This window comes from Lampris incognitus, chromosome 4, assembly GCF_029633865.1.
Source record: "Lampris incognitus isolate fLamInc1 chromosome 4, fLamInc1.hap2, whole genome shotgun sequence".
Classification (NCBI taxonomy): domain Eukaryota; kingdom Metazoa; phylum Chordata; class Actinopteri; order Lampriformes; family Lampridae; genus Lampris; species Lampris incognitus.
In genome coordinates this window covers 47,430,442-47,455,177 of record NC_079214.1, presented here as the reverse complement: position 1 = coordinate 47,455,177, position 24,736 = coordinate 47,430,442, and the positions used below count along the sequence as shown (strand labels likewise).

At 45.3% G+C, this 24,736-nt stretch overlaps 1 protein-coding gene across 1 annotated transcript in view; it reads right to left on the bottom strand.

Annotated features, from left to right (window-relative positions):
* The window catches only part of serinc4 (serine incorporator 4), a 29,960-nt gene continuing 5,224 nt past the window's right edge, over positions 1-24,736 (bottom strand). The window contains exons 3-11 of the mRNA XM_056279126.1: positions 22,834-23,012; positions 18,093-18,172; positions 17,316-17,409; positions 14,330-14,541; positions 8,039-8,134; positions 3,181-3,307; positions 1,495-1,607; positions 1,128-1,278; positions 1-535 (exon numbers count right to left, since the gene is read on the bottom strand). Coding sequence (XP_056135101.1) covers positions 328-535; positions 1,128-1,278; positions 1,495-1,607; positions 3,181-3,307; positions 8,039-8,134; positions 14,330-14,541; positions 17,316-17,409; positions 18,093-18,172; positions 22,834-23,012 — 1,260 coding nt within the window. The 3' untranslated portion in view covers positions 1-327. The remainder of the gene's footprint in view (positions 536-1,127; positions 1,279-1,494; positions 1,608-3,180; positions 3,308-8,038; positions 8,135-14,329; positions 14,542-17,315; positions 17,410-18,092; positions 18,173-22,833; positions 23,013-24,736) is intronic.

The window sequence follows — 24,736 nt, the reverse complement described above, 5'->3', positions numbered from 1 at the left end:
GGCAAAATGAAAGCGCATCTCCAAACCACAATCTAGCCATCGTCAGTGGTTTTGAGTTCTGGTTTCAGCTCTTTGATGACAGGAACATTGTTCGTTTATTCCGGCATCAACAGAACGAAGTCACTTAGAGTTGAGTGTTTTGATTGGTCTGGTCACCATTCGCTCTCACAGGCATGAGAGTCTTTGACCCTTTTTCAGGAAGTGACCTCCCTTCCTCCAAAGAAATCCCCTCCTATGGGGCACCATAAGGACAGCTGGAGGCATCTGACTTTAATTCTCCCCCCATCCTCTGTCCCTCTCCTCCCATGACGTCTTCCCATGACAGGGTCAGACGCTGACAGTGACGTGGCGTGAGGAGGCCGCGCGCCGTTTAATGCGCGAGCGGCGGGGTCTAGAGTCTGCCTGACATCGGCACAGGGGCCCCAGCAGCAGCCACAGATACAGGACCACACAGGCCCAGCATGAAGACATCTTCACCCAGAAGGTAGACCAGCTGCCGTGGGTGAAAGTGGTTTCCAGCACGGCGGATTCGTAGCTGTAAGGAAAGAGAGAAGGGTTCAGTTCTGTCCTACTTCTGCTTGCAATCAAATTATTCATCCACCACAAAAGAGCATGGATAAATCACCGGGATGGGTCAAAAAAGTATTATTCCCACGTGCATTGGTAATGCTAGGCAGTTACTGACAAGACAGCTGTGATAATAAAGTGTCGCCTAATATCTGTTTTCTTTTAAAACTCAAGCATCACACACCAGTGGTTTACCAAACAAAATTACACATGTGGATTCAACCCTGCTGCTCTGCCCAAACATTTGTCGTATGACTCTTGCAGTCAAAATGACCGAGGTGCAGGTCTGTAAATGGAAGAAACACCAGATCTCCGTTTGGGTGGGTACAGAAAATACTCTCTAGAGCAACAAAGATAACTCTAAATGCAGCTGGGATTTTATCATGACAGCCAGATAACATACATGTATAGTCCTGGGTCCTGTGGCAATAATTTCTAATCACCAGTCCTTCCCCGGTAATACAAATACTATCTGTTAGAGGTTATAGTCTATGTGACACCTGTGTTTGGATAAGCTCATAGAAAGGACTCTGACTGCCATTTGACAGAAGTGTAAGTACCTGAACCAGTTGGTGAGGGTCATCATGACATAGAGTGAAGCCAAGAAGAAGACAAAATGGAAGAAGAAGTAGCTGTAAGCCACTCTGTGGTTCTCGTTATGGATCACCTTCTGACACCCTTTATGTTCGTCATCGATCACAAACTCTTCTTCTGCAGGAAATAAACACACAGGTAGGTTGCCGTCAAAGAATATCTGCCATTGAATCATTAATTGCCATGACACCAAGATACATAACATGAAACTAGCATATCACTCTGCTATCCTTATGTCAAATTCTGTTCTGTTTTGGGAAGGACAGTTTTCCCTTATTTCCACACGTAGTTTTTGAGCTGAATATGTGTAAACAGGGCTACTTAATGCCTCACCTTCCTCTTCCTCAGGGCAGCAGAAGCAGCATGAGGCTTTCTGGAACTCATAACGGTAAACTTTGATCATCCAAAATGGGCCAAACACTTCCGCCAGGTAGGACGCTTCATTACTGCACAAGGATCAGGTGTGAACACATTGATCCAAGGTTATTCCCCAAATAATCAAGAAAACAATACATGCTGTTTGTTGTTTTTGCAATTATTGTTTTGTTCTTTTTGCAAAGTCGTCAATTAAATCTAAAAAAAAAAAAAAACTCTTGTTCTACCCTTTCAGAATAGATCAGAAGTCATAAAATTAAAATTTTTTGTAATGTCTGTCAATTTTTAAAATGTTTTAATTCTCTTTTTAATCCCCAATTGTGTCTGTAGAGAGGGGGAGCTGGGGGGAATAGCATGATAGCGTAATCATGCTATTCCCCCCAGCTCCCCCTCCCCCCTGATCCAACGTGACACCCTTCGCAATGTGCATCTGACCAAAGTCAGGACAGCTAGACTCTATGGTAATGTTGATCCTGCTTGTGACAGGATGCCATTCGGCCCCTGCCACATACATTCATATGCTTTGGCCGTGCCCCCCCCCCCCCCGCACAGTTATTGGACAGAAATCTCTAGCACTATTTCAGCAAGTGTTGGAGGAACGACATTTGAGCCGGCTGCCATAACAACTCTTTTTGGGATCCCTCCCCCCAGTGTCTCGTTTTCAAAGTACAAGGCAGATTTAGTGGGCTATATGATGCTCCTGGCTAGACCCCTGATCCTACTGAAGTGGAAATCCACCACCCCACCTTCTCATCCTCCATGGATCAGAGATATACAATTCACTAAACTGGGAGAAAAAAGAGGTGTACAATGTAGATAAATTACAGTTCCCCAATACACCACAATACTGACTTGTAGTACTCATCTATCTTAAGGTACTCTGAAATACATGGGGCTTCTCTGAAATGTTGATTACATTGTTTCTCTTGTTTTCTCTTTTTTATTTTTTTCCCCTTTTCTCCCCAGTTGTATCCGCCCCATTACCCCACTCTTCCGAGCTGTCACAGCTCCACCCTCTCTGCCGATCTGGGTAGGGCTGCAGACTACCCCATGCCTCCTCTGATACATGTGGAGTCGCCAGCCATTTCTTTTCGCCTGACAGTGAGAAGTTTCGCCAGGGGAACGTAGCGCGTGGGAGGATTATGCTATTCCCCCCTGACCAGAGGAGGTGCTAGTGCAGCGACCAGGACACATACCCACACATCTGGCTTCCCACTCGCAGATACAGCCAATTATGCCTGTAGGGACGCCCGACCAAGCTGGATGTAACATGGGGATTCGAACCAGCAATCTCCGTGTTGGTAGGCAATGGAATAGACCACCATGCTACCCGGACGCCCCTGCGTTTTCTTTTGTTGTTATGTTTTTGTTGTTGTTTTAGGAAATGTTAACCCAGGGTATACATTTAACAATTATCCATTTTCTTCTAGGAAAAAAAGGGTTGTTTTGTTAATTTTTACTGTAAATTGTATTTGTATTTGTATTTTATCTATCATGTATAGAGATATTATTTACTTAATATGTATAACTGTGCTGAAATGGGCGCTGAAATTTAGAAATGAATTACTGATTCATGTATGCCCTGAAAATTTCAATAAACGAAACTGTGGGGAAAAAAAACCCATCAGAAATCTGTATACCTACCATGCGAATAGCACACAGCAGTACATGATGGCAGCACCAATGATAGCCACAGCGTTGCCCTCATTCTGGATGTCATCCTGGCCAACATTAGGGAAACAGACGGTCATATTCATCCCCTGGTACACCACTGGAGGAGAGGAGGGAACCAATTTATCACACTGGCCTTTAAGACTTATAGAGATCATAGAAATGTATCATAGAAAGACTTTGCATGATGACAAAGTGGATGGCTGCCATGGTTCATTGTTCCTACCTGCCTCGATTGTCAATGTTTGTTAGTCCTTTTTGTTCTAGTAGCCATATTAGAATTTGTTCTATAAGTCATATCAGCTTTTTGAGAAGAACCTCATATTTTCGGGAACCAATACTTGTGACCTTGTTGACCTTTTTTTTCCTAATTGCACACTGTACAGAAGAGATCTATTATGCAAGTATGTACAAATTACCTTTCTCCCTCTCCCTCTCCCTCTCTCACTCCCACATGCACGCACGCACACTCCCACACGCACGCACGCACACACACACACAGACACAGACACACACACACACACACACACACACACACACACACACACACACACACACACACACACACACACACACACACACACACACACACTCACCTGCATGTCCAGAGTCATTTTAAGCAACTCTGAATTCCAGTTTTTTGTTTGTGTGTTGTAGGAAAGTGGAAACTGAGTTAACTGAAAACACTGGCTAATTACACACACACACACGCACACAAACACACACACACACACACACACACACACACACACACACACACACACACACACACACACACACACACACACAGTTCACAGGGGAGAAAAAAACTTGCCCCGCTCTTTGAGATGTGTTTTCAGTACCACTCTAGACTAATTCCTTCACTTAAAAACTTAAGGATTACTTCCCCTCTGTGTGTGTGTGTGTGTGTGTGTGTGTGTGTGTGTGTGTGTGTGTGTGTGTGTGTGTGTGTGTGTGTGTGTGTGTGTGTGTGTGTATGAGCACGGGAGAGAAAGAAAGGAGAGAGAGAGAGAGAGAGAGAGAGAGAGAGAGAGAGAGAGAGAGAGAGAGAGAGAGAGAGAGAGAGAGAGAGAGAGAGAGAGAGAGAGAGAGAGAGAGAGAGAGAGAAAGAGAGAGAGAGAGAGTATGCACTGCAATGATGTTTTTATAACAGGCTGAGAGTGCATATTTCTTCAACAAGTTTCTGCAATGTCCTGTACTGCCCCAGGACACTCACACACCTACTGTACACACATACTGCAATGCACATACTCATACACATACACATGCATTAACACATAATATATCTGATCTCTTGCTCTGGCTCCCTAGCACTTGTGCCTTTGTAAAAACAAAAACAGCAAGTTCAGTCCAAATCCACAGAGAAGGTAGAGAACCCCCTCTGAGGGCTCAAATGGGGAGAGTTTGAACTAACCATCAATTTCATCAAGATGTCTGTGACTTCTAGGGAATTATCTCTAGATATTAACGAACGCTACTAATCCTGCTCTGATGAAAGTTGACTGACCCTTTTAAACCACAAGAAAAATGACGACGGTTTATCTTAATAGTTTTAAATCCAATTTACACTGGCACCTGGCTAATCTGGGTGTGTAATTTCCCACGTCTTCTCACTGCCATCACCTAGCTTAAGGGTGTCCGGACGGGGTGAAAAAGGCCATGTGATTGGGTTCAAGAGAGGGAGAGAGAACAAAATCTCTCCCCGCATCTTTAAATGTTGTTAAATGATCTCTTTTCGAGTGGCGGCATTGAACGCACAGGGCAGGACCTGCTGGACAGGATGACGTGTGGAGGAGCGTGTGATGATCCTGCCGTGTAATTATGTTGTCATAGGATCCATCAGGAATGTGAAATATCCCTAAGTCTGCCCTCGGAACAGGCCACCATGTCCGCAAGCAGCGTGTCAGCACACATCTCATCCGAGGTTATCTGTCTGTGTGTTTACATGTGTGTGTCTCTCAACCCCCTTGTGTGATTTAGGGTATTTGTGTGTGAGCCTTTGCTACAGGTATATGTTTTCCTGTGTGTGTGTGTGTGTGTGTGTGTGTGTGTGTGTGTGTGTGTGTGTGTGTGTGTGGCCCATTTGCGTACACTTCCCGTCATGACTCTGTATTTGTGTGTTGTTGAGTGTGTGCACCGTTTTTTGGGGGTTTTTTTTGTTTGTTTTTTTACGTGTGTGTAATCTAGATTTGAACCCTGGATAAGACAGGGTCTCTATCAGGCCCTTGAGAGCATGTCTGTGAGTCATGTGGAGGAGTTTTGTCTTACCTGGAGCAAGGAGGTGAGTCATTATGAGTGTCAAGTGAATAGAAAAGGCAAAATGTGTTTTTCTTTACAAAAGCGCCTTTGACTTATTGCCAGCTGGCTCAGGATTAGTGGTCCAACCCTGGTATGACTTTTATATGTATTTCAAATTAAGAAATCTTGTCTGCATTAAGGTAGACAGAGACATCTTATTGATGAATATTCTTTAAATTAGCTCTTGGTGTATCTATGACTAACCGTAGACCTCAAAACTCATTAAGGATTTCAAAACCGAGCACCTCCCACAACAGTTTTTTTTATATCCTTAACATAAGCTATCATCAGAGCACATTGTGTTAATAATTGCAGTTCAAAGTACAACCATAACACTTCACCATAATTCTCTTACCCCAAAAACACCAGCAGTTATTAAAATCTGGGAAATCACCTGTGAGAAATTTGACCATTGTTATGTATTTTTGCGTTTTTTCACTGGATACCTTGAATGTGAAAGATCATAACAGGATAACAATAACAGTCATTACATTTATATAGCACTTTTCAAGACACCTAAAGCACTTCGCATTGAAGGGGGTAACTCACTTCAACCACCACCAATGTATAGCATCCACCTGGGTGATGCACGGCAGGCATTTTGCTCCAGAACGCTCACCACACATCAGCTTGAGGTGGAGAGGGAGGAATCATTGAGCCAATTACATGAGGGGATAATCAGGTGGCCTGATGGAGAGAGCCAGGCTGGGAATTTTGTCAGGACACCGGGGGACCCCCCTACTCTTTGTGATAAGTGCCATGGGATTTTTAATGACCACAGTGAGTCAGGACTTCGGTTTAACGTCTCATCCAAAGGACGGCATCTCCTACAGCACAGTGTCCCCGTCACTGCACTGGGGCATTGGGATTTGATATTTGTTTTTTTTGTTAGGACCCGGGGCGGCACTGTGGCACAGTGGTTAGCGCGGTGGCCTCACGGCAAGAAGGTCCTGGGTTCGAGCCCCGGGGTAGTCCAACTTTGGAGCCATCCCAGGTCATCCTCTGTGTGGAGTATGCATGTTCTCCCCGTGTCTGTGTGGGTTTCCTCCCACAGTCCAAAGACGTGTAGATCAGGTGAACTGGCCATACTAAATTGCCTCTAAGTGTGAATGTGTGTGTGGGCCCTGTGATGGCCTGGCAGCCTGTCCAGGGTGTCTCCCTGCCTGCCACCCAATGACTGGTGGGATAGGCTCATGCATCCCCGTGACCCTGAGAGCAGGATAAGTAGTTTGGATGATGGACGGATAGATGTTAGGACCAGAGGGAAGACTGCCCCCTACTGACCCACCAGCAACACTTCTGGCAGCAACTCAGTTTTCCCAGGAGGTCTCCCATACAAGTACTGGCCAAGCCCATACCTGCTTAGCTACCGTCATTTGGCAGAGCCAGGGTACATGTTGGTATGGCTGCCAGCAAAAAGACTGTATCAAGATAATAAATTAGCTACCATGTTATAATAAACGACTGAACTGGTATCTCCTTGCTTTTTTTCACTTCAACAAACCAACACCATCCCACACACATATGCCTCTTTACACCAGTGCAACACACTATTGCTTAATCTAGAGAAATGCCACACCTTTGGCAGCAGCTCATTACACAAAGAGGACGTGTGTGATTCACGGAGCGTAAAATGTCCCCAACAAGCCCTGTGTGTAGTGCATTGTGCCAAGCCTTTGTGCAATGATGCACTTAATCAAAACAGTGTGGCTGTGGTGGAGGCAATTATACTGGTACACTTTATAAGTGGACATGAGTGAGGCGGATGCCTCTTGCAACTGTCTCGTTAGAATTCCTGTTAACTTAGCAGCTGTTCTACATATGTGGGATGCTTATAAGGCAGCACTTTTACAGTACGTGATGCCTCATAAAGGGTTTATATGTGGTTAATAATTACTTCATTAATATTTGATAAGACATTCATTAATGTGTTATAAATCATTAATAAGCTACCGTAACACTAATAAAAATACTTTATGGGTTGCTGGGTTGGGAGCCTCCATAGACATTCTCTCGGAAACCACATGATTACACGAAGCTAGCTGAACCATTGTATGGCAGCTTCACTAACCACCGCACAAGTTTAACCCTAAACTTAACCACTACCAAAACTTGGCCTTGAATTTAACCACTATAACATTACTGCTGCCCGGAAGTCATCTTTGGCATCTGCATTGCACCACATTTTCCAGCTGTGTAATTTGTACGCCACTCGCTGAGCGAATGAATCATGTGAATCAGCAAACCTCACCGGTTGTGTGGTTTTTGAGAGAATGTCTACTGAGACTCTCATGTTGATAAAATGTGTGCTCCTGACCTTGCAACTCAAAGAGTATTTTTATTAATGTGCTATAATGTCTTATTACTGATTAATGACACATTAATAAATTCGTTATTAACATTAATAAGGCAATCAGTAACACCCACAAACCCTCTACAAACTATGGCTTACTGTAAAGTGTTACCGTTTATAAGTTAGTTCTAAGATGCTTTACGATGCAGCTCTTCCCATATGTCTGGGTGGTCAGCGTACCTTTCTCTGGCGGCCGGCTAGAAAGAGCTGAGAAGGTAAGGTACATGACGTAACAGCTGATGATCGAGGCCTGGAGGAGCCCTGAGCGAGGTTGTTCTACAGAGAAAAAAAGGAAGAGACAGAAGAGAGAGAGAGAGAGAAATGGTGCGCTAGTAAATACATTGCAGACCTCCCCCCCAAACCCTACCACTGTCTGGCTGCACATTTGGTTTTTACAAACTGGAATAGATACTGTTCATGTTTTATCATTATTCTTCTCGCTGGAGGTCGAAACGGAACAGGGATGTCACATAACTGGAGATGGACTGAGTGTTTATATGTTACTGCTCCGCAGGGGTGATTCTATGATCAGACCTTGAGGGGGAGGGGGGGGCTTAGCCCCTAATGAGAATGTGACATGCATACAGCGTCTTGCAAAAGTGTTCAACCCCCTTCTAAGTCACTCATTTCATGCATAGCAAATTAATACATTATTAATATATCAAATTAATTAATTAATGTACATACATACATTAATATAATATAATATAATATAATATAACATCTACTACTACTTTTGGCTGCTCCCGTTAGGGGTCGCCACAGCGGACCATCCGTTTTCATCTCTTCCTGTCCTCTGCATATAATTATAATAATTATATAATGAATAATAATAATAAATAAAAACAACAATAATAAATATATCAAATAATTACTTATTAAATTTATTAATTATTATTAGCATTATCAATAACAATTATTAAATAATAATTATATATTATAATATAATTACAGTATATAATATTAATTGTTGTTATATTATTAATTATTAATATTATACAAATTAATACATTAAAATAATTTAAATTGAATTAATATTTTTTAATTTACAACAATACTTTTAATTAATAACCATTAAGTAATATAAGCTTTACACCACAAAATAGTTTTTAAGAAGACGAAAAATGGAATATGCTGTTTGCATAAGTATTCAACCCCTTGCACTTTGATAAACCTCAATTCACTTAGGTACACAAAGTTACCTTTAGAAGCAACCTAATTAGTTGGGTGGTCTATTGTAGTGTATAATAATAACGGTTCAAAATAAGCAATCACAGATTTCAATATAATACACCTGTTTTTGAGAGGACCCACAGTGAAACCTGAGGCAAAGACTCAATCATAACGACCAGAACTTTCCAAAGTAAATAAAAGACCAACGTCCGCGGTGGCGTAGCGGTCTAAGCATCGGCTTGGTGTCGATGCAGTTGCCCACTGGGGACTGGGGTTCGCGCCCCGGTCTCGTCAGATCCGACTATGGCCGGACTCGATGAAGCAGCAATCATTGGCAACGCTGTCTCCGGGAGGGGGGCGGAGTTGGCTTGTGTTCGTCATGTGAATGCGTCTCTGTGTGTGTCGGAAAAACAGTGGTTCGGCTTGGATTCGCCTTGTCACGAAAGTGGGGAGGCGTCTCCTTCGAGACTGCCGGCCGGAGAGATGCAGTTGGCGAACGCATGCAATACGAGGGTTGGTGTTTGAATTAAAATAGGGATCAATTGGCCACTAAATTGGGAGAAAAAAGGGAAAAATCAGAAATAAATAAAAAAAAATAAAAGACCAACTCATGAGAAGCACATTTTCTTTTTGGGTAGTGTGTGGAGTTAGAAAACGAGACAGGAGACGTGAGAGTAGACGTAGTCGAGGTAGTTTACTAGCTCCAACTTAGCATGTCATACATTCGACGACACTGAACTGTGAACCGGAAGCGGAAGTGCATTATCTGACCCCTCGCCTCTTCCCTTAAAGGTACACCGTCCTCTTAGGTGAATGTCTCTCGTTATATAGATGTGGGTCACCACACAGGCCCCCCCAGAATTCACCTACAAAAAACAATGCAACAGCAAAAGTGCAAGTCATGAACATAAAAATAGATTCTACAACAGAACAGTCAATGACATAGTGCAAAGTCACGGGGAAAACAGGTGACGAGTCGGGGGGCGGACCCTGCGGCCATAACGGCTGCGCTTCACAGGAGGGGAAACAGATGGGGCCGAAACCCGGGCCATAGGCGGGGCCGAAGCAGGAACAGAGGCAGGTGCCGGGGCCGACCTAGGAGGGCGCCCCCGCCGCGGGGGTAGGGCCAATTGTATTGGCTCCCCAATGTCCAAGTGAGCGGGCTTGAGACGGTCTATAGCGACCCGCTCCGGCCTGCCCCCCATGTCCACCACAAAGTTCTTATCCCCCGCCTCCAGGACGCGGAAGGGCCTGTCGTATGGGGGCTGCAGCGGGGATCGATGGCTGTCGTGCCTAATGAAGACGTACCTGGCCGATGGCAGATCCTTGGGGACGTAGGACCGGGGGAGGCAGTGTTGAGACATCGGAACGGGAGCGAAGGCACCGGCAGCGCTCTGGGACGCACTGAGGTGAGAGACGGCCGACCAGGGAGCCATAACATCCGGAAGAAACTCCCCCGGAACCCGCAGGGGCTGGCCATACACCAGCTCAGCGGAGGAGGTCTGGAAGTCTTCCTTCAGGGCCGAACGCAGGCCAAGCATCACCCACGGGAGCCGGTCCATCCAGTCGCAGCCAGTGAGGCTTGCCCGCAGAGCGGCTTTCATGTCCCAATGGAACCGCTCACAAAGTCCGTTGCTCTGCGGGTTGTACGCCGTAGTGCGGTGGATCTTCACCCCCAGGTGCTCAGCGACCGCCGTCCAGAGCTCCGAGGTAAACTGGGAGCCCCGGTCGCTCGTGATGTCACCAGGCGTGCCGAAACGGGCCACCCAGCAGCCGATGAACGCCCGTGCTACCTCTGCTGCCGTCGTGGAGGACAAGGGAATAGCCTCTGGCCACCTGGTGGCCCTGTCCACAATAGTGAGGAGGAACGTATAACCACGGGAGGGGGGCATACAGGGGGCGCATGATGTGGGCGGCACGGGGCAGGAAACGGTTATAAAAGTTCACCATGCCCAGGAATTCCTGCAGCGACTGTACAGTGCGGGGGCCGGGGAACATAGTGACAGCCTCAACCCTGGCAGGGAGGGGAACGGCCCCCTGTGGAGTGATGTGGTGCCCGAGGAAGGTGATGGACGACTCCCCAACCTGACACTTAGCTGGGTTGATGATGAGGCCGTGTTCGCTGAGCCTGTCGAACAGCTGTCTGAGGTGCGTCATGTGTTCCTCCGCCGACGCGCTGGCCACGAGGATGTCGTCTAAGTACACAAACAAAAATGGCATGTCGCGGAGCACAGAATCCATAAGGCGCTGAAACGTCTGCGCCGCCCCTTTAAGGCCGAAAGGCATACGTAAGAACTCAAAGAGCCCAAAGGGTGTGATGACAGCCGTTTTTGGGACATCCAGTGGGTGGACCGGCACTTGGTGATACCCCCGCACTAAGTCGATTTTGGAATAGATGGCAGCGCCCGCCAGGTGGGTAGAGAAATCTTGTATGTGCGGTATGGGGTACCGGTCGGGGGTCGTGGCATTGTTTAGGCGACGGTAGTCCCCACACGGGCGCCAACCCCCATCGGCCTTAGTAACCATGTGAAGAGGGGAAGCCCACGGGCTGTCAGAACGGCGGACAATGCCGAGGTGCTCCATAGTCGAAAACTCCTCCCTGGCTATTGCGAGCTTGGCCGAGTCGAGGCGTCGGGCCCGGGCGTAAACTGGGGGGCCCACTGTGGTGATATGATGTTCCACGCCGTGCTTGGCCACCGCCGAGGAGAAGGTGGGTGTGGTGAGCTCGGAGAAATTTGCGAGCAGGCGTTGGTATGGATCCCCGGTGGAGAGTGTTAGCGAGGCACAGCGCTCCAGCCCCCCCAAGCGTGCAGGGGTATGACGCAAAAGAGACGGCATCAATCACGCGACAGTTTTTAACATCCACCAGCAGGTTGAAAGCACAGAGGAAATCCGCACCTAGGAGCGGGGTGGATACAGCAGCCATCACAAAGTCCCAGCCGAAACGTCGGCCGCCAAAACACACGTCCACATGTCTGATACCGTACGTCCGAATGGACGTGCCGTTGGCGGCGTCCATCTGGGGGCCGTGACTGTCGGTCATCGTGTCCACAGCTTGTGCTGGTAGTATGCTGCGTTGAGCGCCAGAGTCAACCAGCAGCCGCCGGCCCGACAAGGAGTCTCTGATGAACAACAGCTTGCAGTCACGGCCGGCGCCCATAGCCGTTAACGAGCGCCGGCCTTGGCGTTTCCCTGAACCCTGTAACTGCAGGGTTTGCGACACCGTTTTGCTTTTGCCCCAAACCTGGCATGGTAATAACAGAGCCCGTCGTCAGGTTGGCGGCGGGCTGTCACCGCAGCCGCGGTGTCCATATAGTCGTACACAGGTGGTGGTGGGGCGGTCTTGTGGGGTAGCAGGGCATGCACAAACTGTTGCCGGTTGGCCAGGAAAACCCTGTCTGCTTCAGCAGCCAGAGAACGGTAGTCCTTGGAGGCGGCGAGAGGAGAACTGGCCAGTGCTGTGCGTACAGGTGCGGGGAGCTGCCTCAGAAAAATGTGTGTGAAAAGAAAGGCCGGATCAGCCGATCCCAGCACAGACAGCATTTTTTCCATTAACTCAGACGGTTTGCCGTCGCCGAGGCCATTCGGGGACAGTAAACGGTCTGCCCTCTCCAGCTCCGACAGTTCAAATAGTTTCAGGAGGAATGTCTTTATAGCATCGTACTTGCCAGCAGCTGGCGGAGCTTCCAAGAGTGTCATTGCTCGCGCCGTTGTCGATGCGTCTAACGCCGCCACTACGTGGAAGTACTGCGTTGCATCCTGCGTTATCCCTCTCAGCTGGAACTGGGCTTCCACATGTTGAAACCACGGCCGTGGATTATGCTGCCAAAAGTCAGGTAGCTTCACATTAGCGGCGTAAATGCTAGCGTTAGCAATAGCCATGTTGTTAGCACCGGCGTCGGGAGCGGGTACCGCGGCAGCATTATTCCCGGCGTCTTCGTTGTCAGACATACTCGTATTAGTAGTTCGATCACGTCGGGGTCACCAATGTGGAGTTAGAAAACAACGAGACAGGAGACGTGAGAGTAGACGTAGTCGAGGTAGTTTACTAGCTCCAACTTAGCATGTCATACATTCGACGACACTGAACTGTGAACCGAAAGCGGAAGTGCATTATCTGACCCCTCGCCTCTTCCCTTAAAGGTACACCGTCCTCTTAGGTGAATGTCTCTCGTTATATAGATGTGGGTCACCACAAGTGGAACATAACATGCCAGACAGGCTGAGGGATAACAGAGCAGGGGGTTTTCCTTCTTTCTTATACAAATCACCCTGTCTTAATAGTCTAACCAGTAATATTTCTCGCCCATAGCTTTGTACTGAATTGAGTCTCAAAAATAGAGAAAAGGGCACATCCCATATCAGTTCAATACAGATCATGTCTTTCAGGAATCAGGAACACTTTGTCATTTCACTTCATGCACTTGCGTACATGAAATGAAATGACATGCCATTTCCCCCAGCCCACAGCAGTACAACACAAAGACAAAAACGTACAAAAACTACAAGAACACATACCCAAACTAACACATACATCAAAAAAAAAAACACTGTCCAAGGGAACGAACGCCAGCCAAGATGAATGTCTGAACCGCCGGTCTGCATGGGCTAGCAGTTAGCTTAGCCCACCCCGTTTCTGCGTCGTGTTAGACCGTCCTCAATGTTTCCTCCTCGGGCGCAGCTCAAGGCAGGGGCCGTGGTCCCCAGGCCCACCAGACAAAGCAGACAAAGCTCTCCCAGGCTATCCAGTGCCAGCTCTCCCAGCCAGACACTCTCGACACACCTCCCCGCACTCCTCACAACGACATCAAAAACACCACAGTCAACACCAGGTGAGGCCGTCGCCAGAGCGCCCTTGGTGTTATCGGAACTGCTGGTCTGCATGGGCTAACAGTTAGCTTAGCCTGCCCCGCTCTCCCAGCTGATCCTGCGCCAGCTCTCCCATCCATCAAACGAAAATAAAAGATACAGATGTGGACAAAGACACTGCATGGACGGTACTGGCTGAGGCTGCTGCAAACGCGAATACACGCCATCTTCCCACACAGGAAGCAGGGTTTCCATTTACGGGATGATCCCATAACAATAATCATTATTATATTTTTTTTAGGGTTGCTGAGATTAAATTTAGGATGCTTGAATGCTTGAACACCCCTAAAGAGTCTAAAATCGCCAATGCTGCTCGGTATAGATGACATACAAAAAGACAGATGGGCTATGTGTGTGTGTGAGAGAGAATTTGTATGTGTGAGAGATAGAAATAGAGCGTGTGTGTGTGTGTGTGTGTGTGCCACTCACTCTGCTGTACACAGGGTGTGACAGCGATGAAGGACATGATCCCACAGAGCCCCAGATTGGTCCACAGCAGGGCCTTGTTGAACTCACAGGCAATGGGGTGGGTGTAGTATTTGTACATGAAGGTGAAAGCCATGGTGGCGATGGTGTAGAAAAATAGGGTGGCACACATCACTGCCAGGTACCAGCGCTTGTTCTCTGCTGCTCCAGTCAGCCTTTGAATAGAAAGAGGAGAGGAGTGAATCGCTGAATCTCACAAGCTGATATCCACTCTGTGTGGATGAGCAGAAAACAAAGGCAGACAGATATTTAAAAAGGGAATACAGTGGGATAGGTGGTGTGATGGCTAAGCTGTTAGCACTGTGTTGTCTCACAGCAAGAGGATCCTGAGTTCGAACCCACTCCTTCTGTGTAGAGTTTGCATGTTCTCCCAGCACTTGTGAGGGTTTCCTCCCACGGTCCTCACACATACACTACCGTTCAAAAGTTTGGGATCACATTGAAATGTCCATATTTTTGAAGGAAAAGCACTGTACTGTTCAATGAAGATAACTTTAAACTAGTCTTAACTTTAAAGAAATACACTCTATACATTGCTAATGTGGTAAATGACTATTCTAGCTGCAAATGTCTGGTTTTTGGTGCAATATCTACATAGGTGTATAGAGGCCCATTTCAAGCAACTATCACTCCAGTGTTCTAATGGTACAATGTGTTTGCTCATTGGCTCAGAAGGCTAATTGATGATTAGAAAACCCTTGTGCAATCATGTTCACACATCTAAAAACAGTTTAGCTCGTTACAGAAGCTACAAAACTGACCTTCCTTTGAGCAGATTGAGTTTCTGGAGCATCACATTTGTGGGGTCAATTAAACGCTCAAAATGGCCAGAAAAAGAGAACTTTCATCTGAAACTCGACAGTCTATTCTTGTTCTTAGAAATGAAGGCTATTCCATGCGAGAAATTGCTAAGAAATTGAAGATTTCCTACACCGGTGTGTACTACTCCCTTCAGAGGACAGCACAAACAGGCTCTAACCAGAGTAGAAAAAGAAGTGGGAGGCCGTGTTGCACAACTGAGCAAGAAGATAAGTACATTAGAGTCTCTAGTTTGAGAAACAGACGCCTCACAGGTCCCCAACTGGCATCTTCATTAAATAGTACCCGCAAAACACCAGTGTCAACATCTACAGTGAAGAGGCGGCTGCGGGATTCTGGGCTTCAGGGCAGAGTGGCAAAGAAAAAGCCATATCTGAGACTGACCAATAAAAGAAAAAGATTAAGATGGGCAAAAGAACACAGACATTGGACAGAGGAAGACTGGAAAAAAGTGTTGTGGACGGATGAATCCAAGTTTGAGGTGTTTGGATCACAAAGAAGAACGTTTGTGAGACGCAGAACAAATGAAAAGATGCTGGAAGAATGCCTGACGCCATCTGTTAAGCATGGTGGAGGTAATGTGATGGTCTGGGGTTGCTTTGGTGCTGGTAAGGTGGGAGATTTGTACAGGGTAAAAGGGATTCTGAATAAGGAAGGCTATCACTCCATTTTGCAACGCCATGCCATACCCAGTGGACAGCGCTTGATTGGAGCCAATTTCATCCTACAACAGGACAATGACCCTAAACACACCTCCAAATTGTGCAAGAACTATTTAGAGCAGAAGCAGGCAGCTGGTATTCTATCGGTAATGGAGTGGCCAGCGCAGTCACCAGATCTGAACCCCATTGAGCTGTTGTGGGAGCAGCTTGACCGTATGGTACGCAAGAAGTGCCCATCCAACCAATCCAACTTGTGGGAGCTGCTTCTGGAAGCGTGGGGTGCAATTTCTCCAGATTACCTCAACAAATTAACAGCTAGAATGCCAAAGGTCTGCAATGCTGTAATTGCTGCAAATGGAGGATTCTTTGACGAAAGCAAAGTTTGATGTAAAAAAAATCTTATTTCAAATACAAATAATTATTTCTAACCTTGTCAATGTCTTGACTCTATTTTCTATTCATTTCACAACATATGGTGGTGAATAAGTGTGACTTTTCATGGAAAACACAAAATTGTTTGGGTGATCCCAAACTTTTGAACGGTAGTGTACATGTCAGATAAATTGGAGAATCTAAATTGTCCATAGGTATGAGTGGGAAAGTGAGTGTGTGAATGTCTGACTGTGATTCTGTGATGTACTGGTGACCTATTCAGGGTGCCTCCCTACCATCTGCTAAATATCTGCTGGGCCAGACTCCAGACCCAAAGATGTTGAATTGTTTTTAATGGGTTTAGAGAATGGATGAACTGAATGCAGCCTAAACACAGCACCCTTGACCCAAACATCCCCTGACGGGAGAGAAAGTTGGATATTGGAGGGAAGTGGAGTGATTTTCCCCCTCATATTTCTGTGTGCCTTGAAAGAGCCCCAGACAGAAGGAAAGCCTCTTTATGGGTTTTACCCACAATTCTGCCATGTCTAACCCAAAAGTCAAAGGTTACTGAGAGTGTCTCAGAGCACAGCAGTACAAAGAACAGCTGGAGGGCCAGTGAATAACATCTGGGAGCAAGCTAGCTCTCAGAGAATGAGTTTGAGTGATAAATGACAACAAGAAAGAAGAAAAAAGATATTGGACTGTTGACAAGTAGAAAAGGGAGGAAGAAAATGAGGGACAAATGAGTGTATGATGACTGATAACAGAAATGAAAGACAGACAAAGAAAGAAAGAAAGAAAGAAAGAAAGAAAGAAAGAAAGAAAGAAAGAAAGAAAGAAAGAAAGCCAGCCAGTAAGATCGGGTAAGAAATAAGTTTGTGGGAGTCTTTCTGTTGGACAGATGTTATCGTAGCTTTGTATAATTTAAACAGCATTGCTGAGCAGATGAACCCAGTCTAGAGAAGGTGAAAAAGACAGAGAACCACTTCTCCAGATGTGGAGCCAAGGTGCTGTCTGTGTGCCAAAGGCTCCACAGGGCTGGTATACGCATGTACGTGCTGACTTATACTCACCAGTTCTTATTCCAGGTGTGCGCAAAAGCTGTGATGAGGATGAGTTGGATGAGGATGAAGGCAAACCCTCCTACCACACCTACATAATGCCAAGCTGAGAAACAAAAAAGAATGATCTTTAATGTGTCATCAGTTTCAGGCACTGCAGGTTCAGAGAGAGAAAAACAGAGAGAGAGAGAGAGAGAGAGAGAGAGAGAGAGAGAGAGAGAGAGAGTGTGAGAGAGAGAGAGAGAGAGAGAGAGAGAGAGAGAGAGAGAGAGAGAGAGAGAGAGAGAGAGAGAGAGAGAGAGAGAGAGAGAGTGTGAGAGAGAGAGAGAGAGAGAGAGAGAGAGAGAGAGAGAGAGAGAGAGAGAGAGAGAGAGAGAGAGAGAGAGAGAGCTGTATAAATCACAAAAGATCTGATATCAGACTTGTAACACAATGCGATTTATTATTACTAAACAAATTGAAATCCTGCCAATGAGGATTTATGGTGCAATAATTAACTACTTTTTTTAAATTATAACTGGGTCTGCATTGCCCTCTAGCAGAAATCAGGTGAAGTGCATTATCACCATTAGCCACCTTCACAGAAGGTTGGATCATTTCATATGGATGCAATGTTTATTGAGAGACAAACATTGTGTCCAGATGAAGTGATTCAACTTTCTGAGATTTTCTTACCTGCATTATTGAGCATACATGAAGATATTAGCCACATTGATTTTCACTCAACACATATTCTTACTGAGTCATCTCCAACCCCATAGACCACGAATCACTGCTTTAGTCGCTCACCATGCAGGAAGGACTCAGTGGGGATGAAGAAGGCAGCAGTGCACATTCCAAGAAGGGTGATGAACTTCAGAAACCAAAACCTATATTTCCACATATCAAAGAGGGACAAGGACATTAGTGTGTTGTCAAGTTTAGACCATCAGATGATCTACTTACTAAGTACAGCATATACAGGCTACCTATGTACATCTCTATATGTTGAGGCAAACTTTATTAACAGCTCTGTTGACTTTTCTGCATGAGTGTGTTTGTAAGTGATTGAAGAGAGTGCTTATCAAATGTCACTTAAACGTAGACATATAATTGTGCCGTTAGTGAGCAAATACGAGTAACCTCCCAGACAGCCTACAGACCCAAGAGTATGAGTAACCTTTGCCAAAGACCCAGAGCTTTCACCGTGGCCCTGATAAGACTCTTACGGTCAGATTTATGCCAGTGGAGGACAGCAATCCAGTCTCTCAGATCCTAATCCCCGCCACGTCACTGCACTAATCAACACTGCTGCAATGGAAAGTGCGATAACAAAGATCTTAAAATAGACAACCAGGCTAAAGTCAGGTGAGTGGAGAGTGAAAATACTACACTCCCTCAAATAGAAGAGATTGATCTGGGTTGAATTAGAGTCATGCCTGAGAAATAGATTAAATATCTCCATGTAAATGTATTCCAGGTAATTACACAGATGTTTTGGACCTGCCATCAAGGGATTGTAGGTTTGACTTGGGCCCCATTCAAGAAGTTGATGCAGCAAAGGGAGATGCAGTGCAAATGGACAGGGCCAGTAACTCAAGAGATGACGGATCAAATCCATAATCTCTCTTTTATTTCAGTCTATTTTTTTTCTCAAAACCCTCCTATTCACCCTGTCATACTAACACGCTACAATATCAGTATCAGTTGAATATCAGATTGAGATGACCATTCTTCATCTTGATTATCAACTGATGCTGCCTATCAGTGTCTTCTATCATTGTCTTGTAATTGAAAATAAACAAGGCCCTCAAAACATGAAACCAGTAACACTGGACAATGAAGATTTTGCTTCATGAACTTTTTTGGGTGTGTTTTATGGATTTTGGGCTGCTGATTATGAAAATCCCCTCAAAATTTACATATCACATACCGTTTTGTAGATATAACCTATTTTTGTGATTTCCTGTCATATTTTAAGTCTACTACTATATTGCCCACAAAGCAAGTAGTTTTGGTCAGGCCGACCATGCCTGGGCATGTGTAGGTACTATACAATTGTTGTCTTAGGCGTGCCTGGGCATTCTTAGTCAGGTTAGATGCTGGCAGACAGGCTACAAAAGCTGCTCACATTTACAGATGCTGTTTGGATGCATGTTGATGCACATGTTCTTCAGGCAATAGCGTAGCGAGTGACCAAGAGAAACCATGGGCTCTTCACATTTGTTGTGCAACATGTGCAGTCAACCTGAGAGCTTGGCTCACAGGTACTCGCAAGTCAATGCCATTTGCAGTTCCAATGATATGGTGGGAACAGAAGGTGTGTGTGTGTATTTGTCACTGTTGTTGTTGAATGATGCAGTGAATTTATTGTTGTTTTGAGTTTTGTCTCTCCTGTGTGCCATTTGTGATGCAGACGGGTAAAACGATGCCTGCAGGCTGAGACTGGTGCTGGGCGACATGGAAAATATCACTATCACAATACTCATAGCAGATTTCACATGATAGCAACATATATCACCATATCTGTTTACATATATAAAAACCACACGTTTAAGAATCCAGCTGTGTTTCATCATGTTGAATTGTTTGGTAATGTAAAGTATAACATCAAACCTAAACTAGTTTTCGAATAATACTCGCTCAAATATTTCACACCTCATTTTGTGAGAAATTTGAAATCATAGATTCTCATTATCATTCATTCAGACACCAAAATTGTGTGTCATGATATGACAATATCCCAATTTCATCCTAAGGCTGTGGAAAGACATTAAAAGATCATGTTGAATTTGTGCCCAGCTACACAGATGGGTAAAACCCTCACAGCAACAGTACCTTCATCTTGCTTTCATCCGTGATTTATGTGATTTATGATGTTTGTTTTTCTCCCCCTTTTGTATCTGTCTAAGTGGGAGAGTACTGCTGGCGTCATGTGTGGCTCCCGCTTTGCCCGCTCGTAGCCCCCCTTCCCATCCACCCCTGTATGTCTGTGTTATGTTTATCTGTTGCCTTGTTTCACCCCGTTTATTGTAAAGCTACTTTGAGTGTTAGAAAAGCACTATATAAGTTTAATTTATTATCATTGTTATTATCATTATTATTACCTTCTGAATACCCTCGGAGATGGATAATTAGAGATAAGGAATAATAATATTAATAGTGATTAGTCATGGCAGGAATGTGACTTTTCCCCTGTTAATTTTTTTATTTTATTTTTTGGTTACTCTGCAACTTCTGTTGAATGGGTTTTTGTGCCGTTCTCTTTCCTCTGTGGTCAAAGATTGAGACATGTGATACAGGGCTGACTATTGGCAAGGACCTCACAATACGATACCTATCGAGACACATGAGCCACAATACGATTCATGTCACTACGTACGGGTTAGAGTACGATTCATAGCATGACATACGAGCTAAGGTACGATTCATATCACAATATATGGGTCACAATACACAATATGGTTATTCGCGATATACCAGTTAGTGCACGATACATATCGTGATATATGAGTTAGGGTACGATGCATATCGCGACATACGAGTCGCGGTGCGATTCATATCGTGATTATATGAGTTAGGGTATGGTTCATATCATGATATGCGAGTTAGGGTACAATGCATATCGTGACATAAGGTTCACAGTACATTTCATATCACGACATATGAGTTAGAGAATGATCCATATCGCGATATACGAGTTAGTGTATGATTCATATCGTGATATATGAGTTAGGGTATGATGCATATCTCCACACTCACACACACACACACACACACACACGCACACACACACACACTATCGCACTCAATTTTTTTTTCTATATCAGTTCGAGGTTTGCTGATCTATAAATGCGCAGAAGCTGACTTGTGAAATTATGGATTTGACTGAAAATGCTTTTTTCCATCTCACTTTATCGCTTCTTCTCTATCAACATGCTAACTTTTCTACCTTACGACAGCGTAAACTTTTCTTTGCTATATTTAGGATTTTTTTACAGAAATTTGCCATTTTCATTTAGTTTCTTATTGTTGAAAATTCTTATAAAAGTTGCATAAAAATGCACTGATGGAAACAAAACTCCACAATTCCACACATTGTCACTCATGTTTACACCTACCAAACGGCCAATTTCCCAAAAAAGCCACGCAAACACAGGAAGAACACACATGTGCGTGTGTGCACGCGCGTGTGTGGTGTGTGTGTGAGTTCATTTTTAAATTTCTCTGTCTAGCCACAACTCATCGAATCGCTGGCGTCTGCCAGTCATTTTCAACATCAAGATTTTGATGAGAGCAGCTTTGCTTGTTCCTGTTTTTGCTTTTACCCTCTCACAACGCACACACACGCTTTTTCCAACACGGTCAGAAGATTTTGAATATGGCATATTAACTAGGTAATGTCTTCTACCTTAAAGCCAGGCACATCATCAGCCTAATGTGTGTCCCATGTCTCTCTTCACCGACTGAGCCGTGTTGTCAGTTATGCTGTGTATGGGCTGCCCTCTCCGTAGCCCATATTCCCCATGATACCTGTAATTCCCTGCTCAACCTCACAGATAATCTCCACCCATCTTCTCACCTTTCACTCTAACAGTATCCTCCCCCCCTCCTTTTTTGTTTTTAGCGTACCAACCCGGGATCGCAAGTTCGAATCCCCGTGTTACCTGCGGCTTGGTCGGGCGTCGCTACAGACACAATTGGCCGTGTCTGTGGGTGGGAAGCCGGATGTGGGTATTTGTCCTAGTCGCTGCACTAGCGCCTCCTCTGGTCGGTCGGGGCGCCCCCCGGATCGGCAGAGAGGGGGTGGAGCAGCGACTGCGACGGCTCAAAAAGAGCGGGGTAATTGGCCAGAGACATACTGTAGTACTGTAAGTGGTGACGCAATTTTGTCCTGACATTCTCTCTGGCGGTGGATTCCATGTGCACAAGAGATACCCCTTTCATGCAGGGCAAAGGACAAAGGACCACGTTTTCTTTACATTACATCTGGCCCGGTTTTATTGTAAAACAACCTGTCTTGTTCATCTGCTAATCCGCTGTTACAACCAGTTAATTTTCCTGCAAGCCACGCAGTTTTCATAGAAAGAGAAAGCGACCAGATACCTTTTAAACACTGACAAAAGGTAACTTGGACTCCTTCAAGATCATCCCACGACTGACACAGCAACGAGGATCTGCAGCTGAGGAAAAGAAGTCTTCCCTGGGCCTGCGCCCTGCGCAAGACCAATTCCAAGAAAGACAGGCATCTGGGCGGAGTTAGGGGTTAGTGGTGTGGTTTTCTCACATGAGAAAAGTGCTGTTATTTATAGTCATTCGTGATTTAGATGCGCATATTGTGATTCACGTAGAATCCTGTCTTAGGCCGTTTATCTTTTTTTTCTTTTTTTTTTTGCTACCTGTGTAGATATAAAGACAAAAAAATGCTGTCCCTCCGAGCCTGAAGTCACGTTACTAGCACAGCGAGTCATTTTCTCATTATGGGTGGTGATTTCTCCTCGTTCTCTTCCCCCATAAAATCTGACACACCGGCAATCCTTGCTGCACTCACCCATTGTGTATGAGAGCTCTGAAGTCCTGGCTGGACTTAACATCAATGAGAAAGAGCGCCATCATCAGGTAGAAGCAGGCGGTCCCGAAGCAGACTCTGTAGACCGCCGAGTAGCCCACCAGCATCTCACAGTGACCTCCGCCGTGTGCCTGGTCACACACCATGTTAAAGAAAGGCACCTGAGACGACAAAACACATCTGCTTCAGTTTTACAACAAGGTCGACCCACACACACACACACACACACACACACACACACACACACACACACACACACACACACACACACACACACACACACACACCAACTGACTCAATTATTGATTTTTCTTCTGTCTGTTTATCCCTGTGTCTTGGGCTATCTGTCTATCCATCTGTCTGTTTTTCATCCTGTCTGTATGTTCATCTATCTATCTATCTATCTATCTATCTATCTATCTATCTATCTATCTATCTATCTATCTATCTATCTATCTATCTATCTATCTATCTATCTATCTATCTATCTATCTATCTATCTATCTATCTATCTATCTATCTATCTATCTATCTATCTATCTATCTATCTATCTATCTATCTATCTATCTATCTATCATCCATCCATCCATCCATCTAGCTATCTGTGTGTGTGTGTGTGTGTGTGTGTGTGTGTGTGGTTTTGCCTGTCTGTCAGTTGGTTCATCTTTTTGGCTGTCTGTTTGTGCGCTAGCTGTCTGTTGTCAGTGTATCTTTCTTTCTGAGTTATTAACAGACAATGTCCTGGAATTTCTCTAGAAAATACAATGTGGGTAAATATCCTGTATGTACGGTGTAAGGTAGTGCGGGTTACATACGCATCCTGGTTTCAGGGATTATTTGGATATTTATTGAATGTGATTTAACAAACAGCTCTCTCTCTCTCTCTCTCTCTCTCTCTCTCTCTCTCTCTCTCTCTCTCTCTCTCTCTCTCTCTCTCTCTCTCTCTCTCTCTCTCTCTCTCTCTCTCTCTCGCCCCTCTCTCTGGTGCAAATTATCAGCAGAATCTCGAGGACTGATAAAGACAGTATGCAGACGCACAGGATGGATCACAGCCACAGATGGCTCCAACCACATATCTCTTTTTGTATTCCGAAACCGGGTCTCTGGGGATAAAAGATTCTGATTATCTACACTGCTCAAAAAAATAAAAGGGAACACATAAGCAATGCAATGTAGCTCCAAGTCAATCACACTTTTGAGATATCAACCTGTCCAGTTAGGAAGCAACACTGATTTGTGAATCAATTTCACCTGTTGGTAAATTGTCTAATTTCCACCAGGTGGAAATTAGACAATTTGCAAGACAACCCCTATAAAAGGAATGGATTTGCAGGTGGTGGCCACAGACCATTTGCCTGTCCTCATCTTTTCTGGCCGATCTTTGGTTAGTTTTTCATTGTGCTAGTGCCCTCACCACTAGAGGTGGCATGAGGCGGTATCTGCAACCTACAGAAGTTGCTCAGGTAGTGCAGCTCAGCCAGGATGGCACATCAATGCGTGCTGTGGCAAGAAGATTTGATGTGTCTCCCAGCACAGTGTCCAGCGCATGGAGGAGGTACCAGGAGACAGGCCAGTACACCAGGAGACGTGGAGGGGGCCGCAGGAGGACAACAACCCCGCAGCAGGACCGCTATCTGGTCCTTTGTGCAAGGAGGAACAGGAGGAGCACTGCCGGAGCCCTACAAAACGACCTTCAACAGGCCACTAATGTGCAGGTTTCTGCTCAAACAGTGAGAAACAGAATGCATGAGGATGGTATGAGGGCCCGACGTCCACAATTGGGCCTGTGCTCACAGCCCAACACCGTGCAGCCCGATTGACCTTTGCCAGAGAACATCTTGGTTGGCAGATTCGCCATTGGCGCCCTGTGCTCTTCACAGATGA